This window comes from Phyllobates terribilis, unplaced genomic scaffold (genome assembly GCF_046119375.1).
Source record: "Phyllobates terribilis strain yellow unplaced genomic scaffold, ASM4611937v1 Scaffold_9__5_contigs__length_417890890, whole genome shotgun sequence".
NCBI lineage: Eukaryota > Metazoa > Chordata > Amphibia > Anura > Dendrobatidae > Phyllobates > Phyllobates terribilis.
The window spans coordinates 53,431,510-53,450,263 of NW_027362769.1; the positions used below are offsets into that span (position 1 = coordinate 53,431,510).

The window sequence follows — 18,754 nt, forward strand, 5'->3', positions numbered from 1 at the left end:
TGTTACTGAAGTATTGTAGAAGTCCAGTTTCCAGATATTATTGTCACACACATTGCTCTTATTCAAATGTGAATTGAACTATATAAAAAATGTTTTATTATATATAATATCTTACTTTTTCATTTATTTTACGAATGTTGTTCATCTCTGGTTCCACCAAATGCATAATTTTATCAGTCTCTGTATTTAGTAGATTTTCAGAAATATCATAAAGCAGGGACCTGTTAGTCATAAAAAATTAACCACTTAGCAATATAGTTTCGCTTAAAATTACAAGAATATTAGAGATCTGGGTTGATGAATATAAATAATATTACTAACCTTAGTGGTTTAAATTGTTACAAAGAAAGTTAATGGTCATGGTTAAAGAAGACCAGTCACTTATTTAAAAAAATTGTTAAATACCATGGAAAAATCCACAATCTCCCCCGATTCTGCTGCTCTTTTCTTTTTTGCACTGCATCACTCCATTGCAGAGATATTCACATTTATTTCTTGTGAAGAGCAGTATGTGAAATCTCTGTTTTGCAGTAGAACTGGGGGTTTCTTCAGAGTCTTCTCTGGCGGAGTGTGCTTTCGCCCCTCCCAGATGCTGTCAATCACAGCTTGGCAGTTGATCAAGCAGTCTATTAATTAGTGATAGCAGTGATTGGCAGCGTCTGGGAGAGAGGGGAAAGGAAGATGTCCCCAGAGAAGATTGTGAAAAAATGCCCAGTTGGACTGCAAAGCAGAGATTTCACATACTGCATTCCAAAAGCAATAAATGTGAACAGGCCTTTGGCTGCAACACCTGTCTTGTGGCCAAAGTTTGCTAGGTGTTGCTGCTACATTGCAGCACTATACAAGTGAATGAGGTCACATAGCGACCCCGAAGGTACTGCAACCATAACAAGCAAGTCACAAGTAATCTAACCATATCTGAATTTTTGCAACTCGCTTGTCATTGTTGCAGTAAGCTCGGTGTGACAACTTGAATTGAGCTGCAATGTAGCAGTGACCTAGTGAACTCAGGCCTCGCGACATGTTTCACTGCCAAAGTCGACATGTAGCCTCTACCTTAGTTTTGTGACTATATGGCACTATGTGAGCAACATACAGTCATGGGCAAAAATGTTGGCACCTTTGAAATTATTCCAGAAAATGAAGTATTTCTGTCAGAAATTTATTGCAATTACATGTTTTGCTGTACACATGTTTATTTCCTTTGTGTGTACTGGAACTACACGAAAAAACTGCGAAAAATTGAAAATTGGACATAATTTCACACGGAACTCCAAAAATGCACCGGACAAAATTGTTGCACCCTCAACTCAATATTAAGTTGCACATCCCTTAAATAGGTAACTGAAATCAATTGCTTCTTATCATCATCAATGTGGCAACCCAGGGGTCTGGTTGCCACGGTGATAGAAATATCACGTCTGGGAGCAAGTGGGAGGTTCCCTGGTCAGGAGCCCTTGAACATGCAACACCTCCTGTCCCAGACCAGATAGGGGAGAAACCTGCCCTATATAAACTGGATCTGGGACGGGGTTAGGGAGTGAAGCTCCAGAGAGACCAGAGACTGGAGGCTGAGACAGAGCTGAGTCTAGTTGAGAGTGAAGTTCCAGACACAGGGAAAGCAACAGCTAGGAGCTCTGTAGGAGTAGGAGCTGAGTGCCAGGGACTGGAAGCAGATATAGCTCGTCCTGGCTGAAGACACTACGACCGGACAACGGAGTCCGAGGCTGTGAGGATCTCTACGTCCAGCAGCAGAAACCAGCCGGCAGGGGATTCCAGGTCATCTGGCCATAGAAGCCCTGAGGCTCAGTCACGAGCAAGGGACCAGCACCGCCATCGAGGAGCAGAGGCTATCAGAAGGCCCCAAGTAACCAGCCATACGCGTGAGCACCACACGGTACACTCAGGGACGTGGGCTACTTCCATTCGCTTACAGCAAGGTAGCCAGGAAGAGTGCAGACAGACGGGGAGGCCTACAACTCCACCTGACCAGGGGAACTCCTGTTTGTTCACAGACTGACCAGGCCTCTTATGCTAGCCAGTACTCCCAGGAGGGTCTGCCTTATCATCATCAGTAAAGACCCTGAACTGCACTGCAAAGACTCTGAGTCGTTCCTGCTACACCCGTGCACCATCACTCCCATCCTCCACACTCACTGCCCTAAGGCTATACTCCTCCCGTGGGGAGTTGTCCCATCCTCTGCTGCGCAGACAACACCAGCCTCAGTGGTCTGCCTCGCAGCGGCGGTACACCCTGACCGCAATCCACGGGTGGCGTAGTCGGACATTAACCTAAAACATATAAAAGACTGCCACTGGCTTGACCACCCTGAGCCACGGGACCGGGTCACCGCCACGGAGACTACAACCCCCCCAGAGACCCGGCTCCGGGTAACCCACACACATGCACACACGGCCCAGGGGGAGCGTCAACTTTGGCGTAGTCAGCAGGATCTCGTGCCCGCAACCACCGGGTACTGCGTGCCTTCAAAAAACTGTCATACCTGCCGTGGTGAAGTTTCCCGCCATCCGCAGCTGTTTTCCCGCCATCCGCAGTCGTTTTCCCGCCATTGGGCGCCATCTTCGGGACGCCGCCCGGAAAGAAGAAGGGCGTGGACTCCAAAACGCGCGAGAGCTGAGGCCCCGCCCTACGTCCTGACGCTGCGCAAGGTTCTGGAAGGAGCCCAGTGGACGCCGACGTCATCAGCACGCGACGCAAGGTCCTCAACCCCGATGATCGCTTGCGGAGCCGCGGCCTATGGAGGAAGAGCAACAAGAGGTAGGCCACGGTTAACTAGGGGGGCGGAAGATACCAGGAATGGAGGGAGCTCCCACCGCCAGCGTGGCTGCTGCCGCAGTGATGCCGTTCACGATGCCATATATCCCCGGAGCGGCATGGCTACCCCAGTACTCAGGGGAGTCACACACCCTAAGAAAGACTAAACAGCCTCTTCCAAGTATATCCCCTGACAGAAGAACAAAAAGTGAGCATCTTGGTGGGCCAGTTAATCGGAGCAGCCCAAAGGGAGGTAAAGTCCTGGCCACCACGGGAGAAGGGGACTGTCAGAGAAATACTGGCCCGTCTAAAGGACACTTTCGATACCCGCACCTCAGCAGAGATTAAACTAAGATTTTACGGGTGCAAGCAACGGGCACAGGAAAGTATAAGGGATTATGCTTTGAACTTGCAGGAGGCCCTGAGTGCCATTAAGCAGGCAGATCCTGACAGCGTGCGGAATGAAGATAAGCTGTTGACTGAACAATTCATAGAGGGTCTACTGTCCAATGCCCACCGAACCCAGTTGCGGGCAATGGCCCTACAGGACCCTGATTTAGATTTTGCACAGTTCAAGGACAGAGCCATCCGGGTGCTCCGAGAACCGGCACCGGGTGGCACTGTAACCCACAGGCGCCCCGCTATCACTTATCCCAAGGAGGCGGTGCCCTTGTCTGCAGGGCCTGTGGGAGCTGATGCGCAGGCTTTGGACAACAATCCGGCTACAGACCTGCACCATCAGGTCCAAGAGCTAACCAAAAGCGTTGCCGCGCTAACCAGAACTGTGCAGTCTTTACAGGTCTCTCCTCCAGGAAAGATCCAGCTGGTATCCGGACAGGAGGACGTCCCGTGGCGTCGACAGAGGAGGATCCCCTCGTCCAGATGAAGACCCAGCGACCGATACAACGAGGACGGACAAGCCATCTGCCGCCACTGCAATCAACCCGGACATATGGCAAGGTACTGTCATTTAAACGGGCACAACCTGGGGCAGAAGGCCAACCCCCAGGCATAAGATCATCAGGCTCATCGAACTGGCGTGATAAATACATAGGGGGACGTCCAGTCTTGCCTGTGGTACTGGATGGCATTCCTATGAGTGCCCTACTAGACACCGGGTCACAGGTGACTACGATCCCTTATGTGCTCTTTAAGCGCTACTGGAATGACTCGGACATAACCCGCTACCCAGATGACGACCTGAGTATCATCGCCAGCAATGGTCAGCCCGTGCCGCAGGTGGGATTTAAAGAGGTGACCATTAAAATCGGTAAAGTTGAACTGGCGGCACAGGGACTGATTATTGTGGACATTGACCGTCGTGAGAGTCACCCTAAAATAACCTTGGGTACTAACGTGATTGAAAATTGTCTTGCAGAGATAATTCTCATTTTACAGCAGGTAGCCATGAACGCCAGTTCCAGCCAGCAGCGTGTCCTACAAAAGGAGATCCGAGCGCTGATGAAACGGCAACAGGTGGAACTATCTGGTGGTGAGATTGGTAGCGTCAGAATGTGTGACCCGTTCCCTATTGCCATGCCCCCGAAAAGTGAGATGATGATATGGTGCCGGGCAGCTATTGGTCTAAGAGGTAGAGACTACCAAGCAATGGTCGAACCCGTCATCTCGGACAGTAGGCCCACCATTTTGACAGCACGGGGGGTGGTCGATGTACGCCATGGGAGGGTGCCCGTCCGCATCATAAATATCGGGGAGAGAGAAGTATACCTGCCCCTGTATGCCACGCTAGCCAAATTGTTCACCATAAACCAAAATTCTGTAAAGGCCGTAGAACCCTTGCCTCCGTCTCAACCAGAGGAAGGTAACGGTTATAAGAAACAAATGGAAGACTGGTGTCAGCAGCTGCATTTGGGTACTGACTCCACTCCCTCACACCAAAAACAGGGAGTCTACTGGGTGGTTCAGGAGTACGAAAGAGTCTTTAGTAAACACCCGCTAGACTTCGGGCGAGTAAAGGGGGTAGAACATCACATCCCCACAGGAGACCATCCACCCATAAAGGAAAGATACCGACCTGTACCCCCTGCACACTATCAGCATGCAAAGGGGATGTTGCGAGACATGAAGGAGGCTGGGGTAATCAGGGACAGCTGTAGCCCCTGGGCAGCTCCACTAGTTCTAGTGAAAAAGAAAGACAACACCATGAGAATGTGTGTAGACTACAGAAAGGTCAACCGAATCACACACAAAGATGCGTACCCATTACCTAGGATAGAAGAATCTTTAGCTGCATTAAAATCTGCCAACTTCTTTTCCACTTTGGATCTTACTAGCGGGAACTGGCAGGTTCCTGTAGCAGAGGCGGACAAGGAGAAGACTGCGTTCACCACCCCGATGGGTCTCAGCGAATTCAACTGTATGCCGTTCGGGCTCTGCAACGCACCAGGAACCTTCCAGCGGTTGATGGAATGCTGTCTGGGACACCGGAATTTCGAGACGGTCCTGTTATACCTGGACGATGTCATAGTTTATTCCAAGACCTACGAGGACCATCTGAAACACCTGGCAGAAGTGTTTGACGCCCTGGCAAGCTACGGCCTAAAGGTGAAACCCTCCAAGTGTCATCTACTGAAACCAAAAGTACAGTACCTGGGACACGTGGTGAGTGCTGACAGAGTGACTCCCGACCCCGATAAGATCACCGTGATTAAAGACTGGCCAAGCCCCTCCAGCGTAAAGGAAGTGCGGCAGTTCCTTGGGTTGGTAGGCTACTACCGAAGATTCATTCCCGGTTTCACCAGAATGGCAGGTCCTATGCAGGACCTCCTGATAGGCCAGTCCAGGAAGGCCAAAAACCAGAAGCCACCCTTCAGGTGGGAAAAGCTGGAAGAGGAGTCCTTCCGCCAGCTGAAGATGGCCCTCACGGGGGATGAAATCCTGGCGTACCTTGACTACGGCCAGCCCTTTATCCTCCATACGGACGCAAGTAACCTCGGGCTAGGAGCCGTACTGTCCCAGGTCCAGAAGGGGAGAGAACGGGTAATCGCTTACGCCAGCCGGAAACTACGGCCCACAGAAAGGAACCCTGAGAATTATAGCTCCTTCAAGCTAGAGTTCCTGGCAGTGGTGTGGGCAGTGACCGAACGTTTTAAGCATTACCTTGCCTCTTCCAAGTTCACCTTGTACACGGATAACAACCCGTTGACACACCTGGACACTGCAAAACTTGGTGCCCTGGAGCAGAGATGGATGGCCCGCCTGTCAAACTATGAATTTACCATCAAATACCGGGTGGGACTCTCAAATGCCAACGCGGATGCCCTGTCCAGAATGCCAAACTTACTGGACGGAGGAGAAGATCCAGAAGAACTAGAAGAGATCGAACTCCCGGCGTTCCACTGTCATGGGATTACCCAGTATTCCCACCGTGTAAGGGACAGGAGCTCTGCTACGTTCAATCCCTTACCCCACTATAGCTGGGCGGAGACGCAAGACAGTGACCCCGCAGTCCGTCTGGTGAAGGAAATGCTGACACAGGCTGATGCCCGCCTTGACCCAGACGCTCCGGAGGAGACCAAGCAACTGTGGAAAGAGAAAAGTAAGCTGTTTCTTTGCAAAGAGAAGCTGTGAAGGAGAGTGGTCAACTCCCGAACACATGAGCTGACCTGGCAGGTAGTGGTCCCGAGACGAGACGCGGCTATGGTTCTGGAGGCATACCACGACGGAGCAGGGTACTTCGGATGGAAGAAGATGGAGTTCCTGTTGCGTGGACGGTTCTTCTAGGTAGGCATGAGAGGAGCCATTGAGAGATGGTGCAGGGACTGTGGACCGTGCAACCTTAAAAGGAAGGACCGTGCCAGCCAGAAGAATCCTCTGCAGCCCATCATCACCAGGCAGCCACTGGAGCTGGTAGCTCTGGACCATGTGAAACTGGCTCCAAGCAGATCTGGGTACATCTACGCCCTCACCATCGTAGATCACTACTCCCAGTTCCTGGTGGTGGTCCCTGTCAAAGACTTGACGTCTCAAACAGCAGCCAGAGCCTTCCAGCTGCACTTCTGCCATCCATACGGGTATCCGGAGCAAGTGTTGACGGACCAAGGACCAGCCTTCGAAGCGGAGGTCTTCCAGGAGTTCTGCAACCTGTATGGCTGCAGGAAGATAAGAACAACGCCCTATCACCCTCAGACCAACGGACTATGTGAAAAAATGAACCAGGTGGTGATAGACTTGCTAAAAACGTTGCCCCTGGAAGAACGTAATCTGTGGCCTGAGAAACTGCCTGATCTGGTGGACCTGTATAACCACATCCCGGTAAGTTCCACCAACTGTACCCCGGTTTACCTAATGAGAGCAAGACCTGGTAAGCTGCCTATTGACCTGGATATGGGAGTCCTGACACATGAGGACAACTCGCCAGAGGCAGACTGGGATACAGAACGGCAGCAGCAGTACCGGAAAATACAAGAGAGCGTCGAGCGAAGTCTGTCTCAAGCAAGAGAAAGGCAAGAGAAGACTTATAACCAGCATACTCCCGCTGTTCCCCTGGAAAGCAGGTCTTGAAGAGAAAGAGGCGCCTCCATAAGTTGGATGACCAGTGGGAGAAAGAACCGTATACCGTACTGCCTTCACGCCATGAGAATCCAAAAGTCTGTATAATCAGTAAGGATGGAGGAGAAACCACAGCCATTGTCTCCAGAGACCACCTGAAAAAGTGTCCCGAGCAGTTGCAAAGCACTGACGAAGATCAAAAGAACCCTCAACCCGCAGAGGAAAGGGAAGAAATGATCAGTACCGTACACGGAGACTTTCCCGGTCCTGGACTCAAATCAACAACGCAGTCGTGGTACCCGTCCTCACCTTTCTCCAGCCAGCCCCTCAAGGGCCTACAGAAGAATAGGGAGTGTCGGAAGAGCAGCCGGCCCAGGAGGCAGAAGGATCCATACAAGCAGCTCAGGAGAATCAACCCTCTGCTAGTAGTGAGCCTGTCGTGCCCCTATTAAGCCAAAGATTACGCAGGAAGCTGCCAAGCTTACCCGCAACATCTCATACCCCCTTTAGTGCAGAGCCAGATAGTGGGTTACGTAGGTCCACCAGGAGCACTAGAGGACAGATGCCCGCTCGCTGGAGAATCTAGAATGTAATGTGGATTAACCTGTAAATTGCAAATGCTGAAAATGGTTTATGTTTTTGTTGCCTGTTTATTAATTATGTTCCTCTAGTTACCCAGCAGGTTTATTTGGACTGTCAGGTTATGGACGCTGAATAACCGGAACTACATTGTAAATAGTTGCACTTGGTGCCTCTTGCGAAGACGGCCACGGAAGAAAAACCAGTCTGGCGTGACCCCGTGTGGTCCAAAGTAGTTCGCTTTGCCTTGCAGCCACGCCCAGGGCCAACATTTAGGGTTTGCTTTGGACAGGTCCCCGCACCGTTCAAGACTTCACCTCGTTGGGTGACATGGACACCCGGTCACGGACGCGCCGTGACCTCTAATGACTAAACTTATTGTACATATGTTGTTGTATTATTGTTTATACCCTGTTATGTATGTGTCAAAAATGTGTTTAGTCCCGGAGTACTAAATTTCACTAGGGGGGAATGTGGCACCCCAGGGGTCTGGTTGCCACGGTGATAGAAATATCACGTCTGGGAGCAAGTGGGAGGTTCCCTGGTCAGGAGCCCTTGAACATGCAACACCTCCTGTCCCAGACCAGATAGGGGAGGAACCTGCCCTATATAAACTGGATCTGGGGCGGGGTTAGGGAGTGAAAAGAGAGACCAGAGACTGGAGGCTGAGACAGAGCTGAGTCTAGTTGAGAGTGAAGTTCCAGACACAGGGAAAGCAACAGCTAGGAGCTCTGTAGGAGTAGGAGCTGAGTGCCAGGGACTGGAAGCAGATATAGCTCGTCCTGGCTGAAGACACTACGACCGGACAACGGAGTCCGAGGCTGTGAGGATCTCTACGTCCAGCAGCAGAAACCAGCCGGCAGGGGATTCCAGGTCATCTGGCCATAGAAGCCCTGAGGCTCAGTCACGAGCAAGGGACCAGCACGGTCATCGAGGAGCGGAGGCTATCAGAAGGCCCCAAGTCACCAGCCATACGGGTGAGCACCACACGGTACACTCAGGGACGTGGCCTACTTCCACTCGCTTACAGCAAGGTAGCCAGGAAGAGTGCAGACAGACGGGGAGGCCTACAACTCCACCTGGCCAGTGGAACTCCTGTTTGTTCACAGACTGACCAGGCCTCTTATGCTAGCCAGTACTCCCGGGAGGGTCTGCCTTATCATCATCAGTAAAGACCCTGAACTGCACTGCAAAGACTCTGAGTCGTTCCTGCTACACCCGAGCACCATCACTCCCATCCTCCACACTCACTGCCCTGAGGCTATACTCCTCCCGTGGGGAGTTGTCCCATCCTCTGCTGCGCACACAACACCAGCCTCAGCGGTCTGCCTCGCAGCGGCAGTACACCCTGACCGCAATCCACGGGTGGCGTAGTTGGACATTAACCTAAAACATATAAAAGACTGCCACTGGTTTGACCACCCTGAGCCACGGGACCGGGTCGCCGCCACGGAGACTACAACCCCCCCAGAGACCCGGGTAACCCACATACGTGCACACACGGCCCAGGGGGCGCGTCAATCAACAAGCTTCTTACACCTCTCAACTGGAATTTTGGAGCACTCTTCTTTTGTAAACTGCTCCAGGTCTCTCATATTTGAAGGGAGTCTTCTCCCAACAGCAATTTTAAGAACTCTCAACAGGTTTTCAATGGGATTTAGATCCGCACTCATTTCTGGCCACTTCAGAACTCTCCAGCACTTTGTTTCCATCCATTTCTAGGTGCTTCTTGAAGTATGTTTGTGGTCATTGTCCTGCTGGAAGACCCATGAATTAGGACGCAAACCCAGCTTTCTTACATTGGTCACTACATTGTGACCCAAAATCCTTTGGTAATCTTTAGATTTCATGATGTCTTGCACACAGTCAAAGCACCAAGTGGTAGAGACAACAAAATGATCCCAAAACAATTTTTCGATCTCAAGTTCTCTTCTCCTCTGTCTGTTCTCTATTCTCAGTGTGGCACACAGAGACACCCAATGAAAATATTGAGTCAACTTTTTCCCTTTTTATCTGCTTTTAGGTGTGATTTTCATATTGCCCACACCTGCTATGTGCCACAAGCGAGTTTAAATGAGCATCACATGCCTGAAACAAAGTTGTTTTCCAAATTTTTTTCCTGCTTATTTTTGGGGTTTTGTGTGAAATTGCAAGATATGTACACTGTATGCCATGTTGGTGAAGTGTGCCATTCTAGATAGTGAGATTGTTAGAGCAATGCAATTCAGAGTGATCATGGATTGGCTTTGTGTATGGTACTGTATGAGTACAGTTTCACTATATTGACAATTTAGCTCTTCCTAAAAACTTTTGGCACTATTTTGATTATTAAATTGCTTTTTCTGGGATAAGTATGGCATTATGTGCTACTATATGACTAAATGGGCAAAGAACAGAACTAAAGGATCTACATTCACACTGTGTGCCTTAGAGAATGTGTAAACATCAGAATAATATCCAATGTGTACAGTATATCCGCAAAGTCCAAGCCCAAATTTTTGCCACAAAAGATTAACATAAGGAAAAGTCTCATTGACAGTCATTAAGATAAAACACATAATTCTGCTGCACAGGTGGAAATACATGCAGAAATTTTCCATTGCATGTGAATGGAGTTGCATACATGCATTGAATCTGGATCAGTAGCACACGGATTTGGATAGCAAATCCACAGAAAAGTTTGTGTAAAATCTGACACATGTGAACTAAGTCCTATTGTTTGAACTGTTTAGCCTTAAATGGAAATTGTTTCCTTGGAAAGATTATACTTTTTTACAAGATCTGCAGAGAAATTTCTTATATTGTTTGTAGCTTAATTTTGTTAGTTTTGCATTGTGATAATGTTTAAGAGATGTCCCCAAATAGATTAGAACATTGTTTTACCTGTATGATGAAATATGCTGGAAGGATCGTTTAAGCTCTCCTATTTCATTTTTTGATTTCTTCAATGTATCTTTTAAAATATCGTTTCTGCCTATTCTACTTAGAAGTTCTATAAGAAAAAGTAAATTGTCTTTCGAATGAAGACCTTTCTTTTCCAGAATTGAAAAGAGTGCAGTTCCTTCTGTTAAGTTCTCCTTATCTCTTTCGTGTAAATTCTTTCCACATAAGAAGATCATCGACAATAGATCTTTTGTATTTAGCGCATTACTAATCTGCAGCTCAATTGCCCGGAAAGATTCATCCATTTCAAGTGTGGATATAATGCTATGGAAGAGAAAAATTATATGTAAGATTAAATATTAACATAAGCTAAAATGCAAGCTTATATATCATGTATGCTATGAAGATATTCAGAAAAAAACAAGTGTAAAAACATCAGTGTGAAGGTAACAAAAGGAAAAAGAGTTTATCACACAGACATCCAAAAAAAAATATTGAATCAGAATATATATTTAATACAGAAACTGATGGTGGTAGAACAATCGTACAATACCTAAAAGAAACACAAACATAAAATAATGGTGTATTGACAAAAAATAATGTAATTTGCGTAGCCATGGAAGATAAATGTTCCTTAGCTACAAGACCAAAAGGTAATAAACTGATTATCTTATTATATTAATGGAAAAAATATATGTGCGCTGGTGGATAGCAGATAGAAAAGATAATTGGGAGTCTGGTTAAAGATGCCCATTGATTGCTAACTGAAAAGATGATGACAAATAGCAAGTCAATTGGTTTGGTTTACGGCCGAATCTGACATATCACAAAATTGCAAAAATGCTGTCACAGGAATAGGGTGGTGAACAAAGGCCATTTTACCCAGGTGGTTAATAATCGACCAAGGGAGTGCTCATTCTCAATTATGGCAGCGATCAGCTGATGAATTATCAAATAATCATTTGTCAACTCATCACATCCTTTAAGCTAAAAATCATCATTATACACAGCACATCTCCATGTATAAATAGGAGATGTGTTATGTTATAAAACAATATGGAGTCAAAGTTTAACTTGGAAGTCATAAATCAATTTGGAGAAAAATGTAAAAAAAAATTAAGAAGGTAAGGGTTACAAGAAGTGTCAGAAGAAACTTGCTGTTGCTATCACTATAAACTCATTCTGCAGCCAGCTATGAACTGTGATACATAGAAGCTGTAGGAGCTAAACAGTTTGAACTTTTTTTTAACAAAATCCTATTGCAAAAAATGATGTGTGCATTTAAGTTAAAAAATACCCCTGAAGGTGTACATATGCATTAATTTGGCCATAATATAAGGAAGAAAATTGTGATTTGTACATTTTTTTGGTATAGTATCCATAGAAATACCCCAGGTTTCTGATAAAAACAGATGACAAGATTTTACCTTTTTTTAACATTGATATCTACAGTATATACTGTATATTAAATTCATACATCATACACATAAAATCACTATTTATTAGTATCACTTAAAAAGTGAGAAATCGCAAAAAATACAAAAATTACCTAAAAAAAGTAACCATATCCAAAATTATAAAAAAAACATAATCATAATTTAGACTCACCAACATCCTTTAATAGATGGTGTGAATTATCTACACCTGCGTCCCAACTGTCACATCGGGTCCACAAATCTGTATACCATAAAAGGACACCAAACTGTATAGCAATATCCTGCCCCCAGAAATGCCCTCGACCTTATGTGCTAGGTTCAGGACTGAGGCTTGAGAAGCAAATGCTTCTCATAGCCAATAGGTGGACAGAGAGAACTTGACAATGACACACTCTGGCTTGTGGGGGTGGCAGGCAGGGAGAGGCTTGGCACGCATCAGCGTGTCAACTAAGCCGGCGGGTCAAGGAGACCACCCACCAGTGCGTATTCAGCGCCTGTGCAGTGGCCTCCAAAGAAACCAATAGGGCTAGAGGGGCGTCCCACGCTGTCCCCTCCCTGCCGTCACTCCCGGTGTCCGTACACATGGGAGTGATCCCGGGTAGGGGTCCGTCATTGCATAGAAATGGGTACGGAAAGTATTCAGACCCCTTTAAATTTTTCACTCTTTGTTTTATTGCAGCCATTTGGTAAATTCTAAAAAGTTTTTTTTTTCTCATTAAAGTACACTCTGCACCCCATCTTGACTGAAAAAAAAACAGAAATGTAGAAATTTTTGCAAATTTATTAAAAAAGAAAAACTGAAATATCACATGGTCATAAGTATTCAGACCCTTTGCTCAGTATTGAGTAGAAGCACCCTTTTGAGCTAGTACAGCCATGAGTCTTCTTGGGAATGATGCAACAAGTTTTTCACACCTTGATTTGGGGAACCTCTGCCATTCTTCCTTGCAGATCCTCTCCAGTTCCATCAGGTTGTATGGTAAACGTTGGTGGACAGCCATTTTCATGTCTCTCCAGAGATGCTCAATTGGGTTTAGGTCAGGGCTCTGGCTGGGCCAGTCAAGAATGGTCACAGTGTTGTTCTGAAGCCACTCCTTTGTTATTTTAGCTGTGTACTTAGGGTCATTGTCTTGTTGGAAGGTGAACCTTCGGCCAAGTCCGAGGTCCAGAGAACTGTGGAAGAGGTTTTCATCCAGGATATCTCTGTACTTGGCCGCATTCATGTTTCCTTCAATTGCAACCAGTCGTCCTGTCCCTGCAGCTGAAAAACACGCCCATAGCATGATGCTGCCACCACCATGTTTCACTGTTGGGATTGTATTGGGCAGGTGATGAGCAGTGCCTGGTTTTCTCCACACATACCGCTTAGAATTATCACCAAAAAGTTCTATCCTGGTCTCATCAGACCAGAGAATCTTATTTCTCATAGTCTGGGAGTCCTTCGTGTGTTTTTGAGCAAACTCTATGCGGGCTTTCATATATCTTGCACTGAGGAGAGCCTTCTGTCGGGCCACTCTGCTATAAAGGCCTGACTGGTGGAGTGCTGCAGTGATAGTTGACTTTGTGGAACTTTCTCCCATCTCCCTACTGCATCTTTGGAGCTCAGCCACAGTGATCTTGGGGTTCTTCTTTATCTCTCTCACCAAGGCTCTTCTCCCACGATTGCTCAGTTTGGCTGGACGGCCAGGTCTAGGAAGACTTCTGGTAGTCCCAAACTTCTTCCATTTAGGGATTATGGAGGTCACTGTGCTCTTAGACACCTTGAGTAATGCAGAAATTCTTTTGTAACCTTGGCCAGATCTGTGCCTTGCCAATATTCTGTCTCTGAGCTCCTGTGAGCTGTGAGGTCTTATAGAGACAGGTGTGTGCCTTTCCAAATCAAGTCCTATCAGTTTAATTAAACACAGCTGGACTCCAATGAAGGAGTAGAACCATCTCAAGGAGGATCACAAGGAAATGGACAGCATGTGACTTAAATATGAGTGTCTGAGCAAAGGGTCTGAATACTTATGACCATGTGATATTTCAAGGATCACAGGTATCCAACTGAAAAATCAATGTGGCGCTTCCCAAAAAAATCTTTTAGATGTTTTCATCATATATATGAAAATAATTTTTTATTTTAGGCAATCAATATAGCACAACGCATTTCGGCTAATTTTTCACAATAGCCTTCTTCAGGTGTAAAAAATAAAACCAAGAGCACAAAAAACCATGGTCAACACACAACAACAGTTCTTCCATTAAAAAGGCAATCAAGTTTAGTAGGAGTGGTTGTTCACAGAAAGGGAATAGCTACAACCACACCCATCCAAAAGTTTTTTTTGTTGTTTTTTTTTATTTTATTTAAAAACTTGCATATAAATAAGATTAAAATATCTAAAATTCACTGCATTGTTTCACTATATTAATATCAAATAAAGTCATGAGTACTAAAAACTTATATGTTCTCCACCACATCATTCAACCCATCTGGGTAAAGGCATTGCAGGTGGTAAATCCAATAGGATTATTTTCTGTTTAATAGTACATTGCGATTATTCGCATTTTCGGGAATCTGCTCTATAGGGGTCACTTTCACATCAAAGCATTTCTTATGTTTTAGCATCAAATGTCTTGATAGGCTATGTTTCACATACCCATTTTTAGCATTATGCCTGTGGCCATTCATGCGGGACCGCACAGTCTGAACAGTGCGGCCCACATATTGAAGACCACAGGTACAGCTTATAATGTATATGACGCGCCCCCTGGGCCGTGGGGTACTCGGAGCCGGGCCCGTAGATGCTGGGGGTTGTAGTCACAGTGGCGGTGACCCGGTCCGTGACCCAGGTGGTCAATCCAAGGGTAGTAGATGTACAGTACAGACCAAAAGTTTGGACACACCGTCTTATTTAAAGATTTTTCTGTATTTTCATGACTATGAAAATTGTACATTCACACTGAAGGCATCAAAACTATGAATTAACACATGTGGAATTATATACTTAACAAAAAAGTGGGAAACAACTGAAAATATGTCTTATATTCTAGGTTCTTCAAAGTAGCCACCTTTTGCTTTGATGACTGCTTTGCACACTCTTGGCATTATCTTGATGAGCTTCAAGAGGTAGTCACCGGAAATGGTCTTCCAACATTCTTGAAGGAGTTCCCAGAGATGCTTAGCACTTGTTGGCCCTTTTGCCTTCACTATGCGGTCAGCTCACCTCAAACCATCTCGATTGGGTTCAGGTCTGGTGACTGTGGAGGCCAGGTCATCTGGCGTAGCACCCCATCACTCTCCCTCTTTGTCAAATAGCCCTTACACAGCCTGGAGGTGTGTTTGGGGTCACTGTCCTGTTTAAAAATAAATGATGGTCCAACTAAACGCAAACCGGATGGAATAGCATGCCGCTGCAAGATGCTTTGGTAGCCATGCTGGTTCAGCATGCCTTCAATTTTGAATAAATCAACAGTGTCACCAGCAAAGCACCCCCACACCATCACACCTCCTCCTCCATGCTTCACGGTGGGAACCAGGCAAGTAGAGTCCATCCGTTCACCTTTTCTGCGTCGCACAAAGACACGGTGGTTGGAACCAAAGATCTCAAATTTGGACTCATCAGACCAAAGCACAGATTTCCACTGGTCTAATGTCCATTCCTTGTGTTCTTTAGCCCAAACAAGTCTCTTCTGCTTGTTGCCTGTCCTTAGCAGTGGTTTCCTAGCAGCTATTTTACCATGAAGGCCCGCTGCACAAAGTCTCCTCTTAACAGTTGCTGAAAAGATGTGCTTGCTGCTAGATCTCTGTGTGGCATTGACCTGGTCTCTAATCTGAGCTGCTGTTAACCTGCGATTTCTGACGCTGGTAACTCGGATAAACTTATCCTCAGAAGCAGAGGTGACTCTTGGTCTTCCTTTCCTGGGGCGATCCTCATGTGAGCCAGTTTCTTTGTAGCGCTTGATGGTTTTTGCAACTGCACTTGGGGACATTTTCAAAGTTTTCCTAATTTTTCACACTGACTGACCTTCATTTCTTAAAGTAATGATGGCCACTCGTTTTTCTTTACTTAGCTGCTTTTTTCTAGCCATAATACAAATTCTAACAGTCTATTCAGTAGGACTATCAGCTGTGTATCCACCAGACTTCTGCACACCACAACTGATGGTCCCAACCCCATTTATAAGGCAAGAAATCCCACTTATTAAACCTGACAGGGCACACCTGTGAAGTGAAAACCATTTCCGGTGACTACCTCTTGAAGCTCATCAAGAGAATGCCAAGAGTGTGCAAAGCAGTCATCAAAGCAAAAGGTGGCTACTCTGAAGAACCAAGAATATAAGACATATTTTCAGTTGTTTCACACTTTTTTGTTAATTATATAATTCCACATGTGTTAATTCATAGTTTTGATGCCTTCAGTGTGAATGTACAATTTTCATAGTCATGAAAATACAGAAAAATCTTTAAATGAGAAGGTGTGTCCAAACTTTTGGTCTGTACTGTATATAGGTTATATAATGTCCGACTACACCACCTGTGGGGTGCGGCTAATAGAGACCGCCGCTGCGGAACAGCCCTCTGAAGCCGGTGGTATAGCAGCAAAGGTGGTATAAGTCCCCACAGGAAGAGTTAGCTTCAGGGCAGTGTGTGTGGATGATGGTGATTGTGCAGGGTCTCGCGGTGTAGAAATAACCACAGAGTCCGTATAGTGCAGTCTCAGGGTCTTTACTGGTAGCAATTAACAGGCCTGGACTGGAGTACTGGCTAGAGATAAGAGTCTGGTCAGTCTGGGAGCAAGCATAGAGTCCCCCTGGACAGGTGGAGTTGTAGGCCTGCCGTTCTCACTATACTCTTTGGCTATTCTGTTTGTAGCTGTGTTGTAGCCCACGTCCCTGAGTGTAACGTGCTGCGCTCACCCGTATGGCTGGCAGCTCGGGCCTTGTGGATGCCTCGCTCCTCCTTGGCGGTACTGGTCCCTCGGTGCTGCTGAGCCTCCGGGCGTCTGATGGGGGCCAGGAGACCTGCAATCTCCTGCCCTACGGTATCTGCTGCTGGGTCTGGAATCCCCCACAGCCTCGGACTCCGGTGTCTGGTTCTCTGTGTATTCTTGCTAGGACGAGCTATCTCCAGCTCCAGTCCCTAGCTCCTCTCTCTTCAATGTCCTAAACTCAACTCCTCACTAAGCATAACTAACCCCGCCTCCAGATCCAGTTGCCAGGGGGAGGGTCCTCCCCTTGCTGGTCTAGAGCCAGGAAGTGTTGCATGTATTGTGTTCCTGACCAGGAAACCCCTGCTTGCCTCCAGACATGGCATTACTTCTTTTGAGGGAAGCAATACCACTGTGGCAACCAGACCCTTGGGGTGCCACATATATAACGTAATTGCTGTTGCATGACATTCTTTGTTTAATTTGGAATGTTTCACCAGTAGCATTGGATCTGATACTTTTTGCTCCATGATCAATTATATTGTAACTGCAACATTTTTTCGAATTGCATTTATATACGCCTGCATCTCTTGTTTTAAAGTTAGTGATTTTTTTCTTTATTTTTAATCGCTTTAATCCTGCTTGGTGCTAGTAAATTCTTTATTGTTTGCCCCCTTTTGAACGTTATTCCTGGTTCTATCGGGAAGAATTTATTTAGTACTGGATCTTTCATAAGAATATACCAGTATTTTTTCAAAACCTGATGAACTATCCTGTTCCCTTTATTATACGTCATCACAAAATTATATTTCCACATATTTTCTTTTCTTTCACATTCTCATTTTTTTTAAATTCTTTGCAATGCATTTTCATTTCTGCTTTTTTTATTCTCAGTTGATTTTATGAAACAATCCTCTTGGGTTTTTTGTAAGTTAGTTTCATATGCTCCACTTATAAGTTTGTCTGGGTATCTTTTTTCTTTAAATCTTCTTTTTAAAATGTCAGACTCTGTAATATATTGATTAGTATCAGTACAATTTTTTCTAATCCTAAAAAACTGACTACAGGGGATGTTTCTTTTCCACTTTGTATAGTGCGCACTGCGAAAGTCCAGATAACCATTTGTGTCAACTTTTTTAAAATGAGTGTTTGTAATTATAGTAGTATTATGATAGCTTCCAAATCCAAAAACACTATAGTTTTATTACTAATATTAGAGGAAAAAGATATACCCCAATCATTGTGGTTTAAATCTTCTATCAGTTTTTGCGTATCTATTTCACTCCCCTTCCAAAATATAACTAAATCATCTATGTACCGCCGGTATAACATGATCTTATCACTGTATTTTGGAGACTGTAATGGCGATAGGGACTCAAATTTCTCCATAAATAAATTAGCAAAACTTGGTGCGACTCGAGTCCCCATCGCGATTCCAAGTTGCTGTATATATAATTTATCTTGAAAAGAAAACAAATTGTGCTTGAGGATAAAATATAGACCTTCAAGTAGAAAGTTTTTTTGTTCAACCTGCATATTTGGAACAAGACTCAAATAATAATAATATTAGAATATAGAAATAATGTTTTAGAATATATTTTATCCTCAGGCACAATTTGTTTTCTTTTCAAGATAAATTGTATATACAGCAACTCGGC

The 18,754-nt window shown here is 45.6% G+C and overlaps 1 protein-coding gene across 3 annotated transcripts in view; it reads right to left on the reverse strand.

Moving 5' to 3' along the window:
* The window catches only part of LOC141161543 (caspase-8-like), a 115,412-nt gene that overhangs the window by 87,454 nt on the left and 9,204 nt on the right, over positions 1–18,754 (reverse strand). For all 3 annotated transcript variants that reach the window (XM_073646489.1, XM_073646490.1, XM_073646491.1), the window contains 2 exons: positions 10,751–11,074; positions 116–221 (listed from right to left, as the gene is read on the reverse strand). In XM_073646489.1, coding sequence (XP_073502590.1) covers positions 116–221; positions 10,751–11,055 — 411 coding nt within the window. In that variant the 5' untranslated portion in view covers positions 11,056–11,074. The remainder of the gene's footprint in view (positions 1–115; positions 222–10,750; positions 11,075–18,754) is intronic.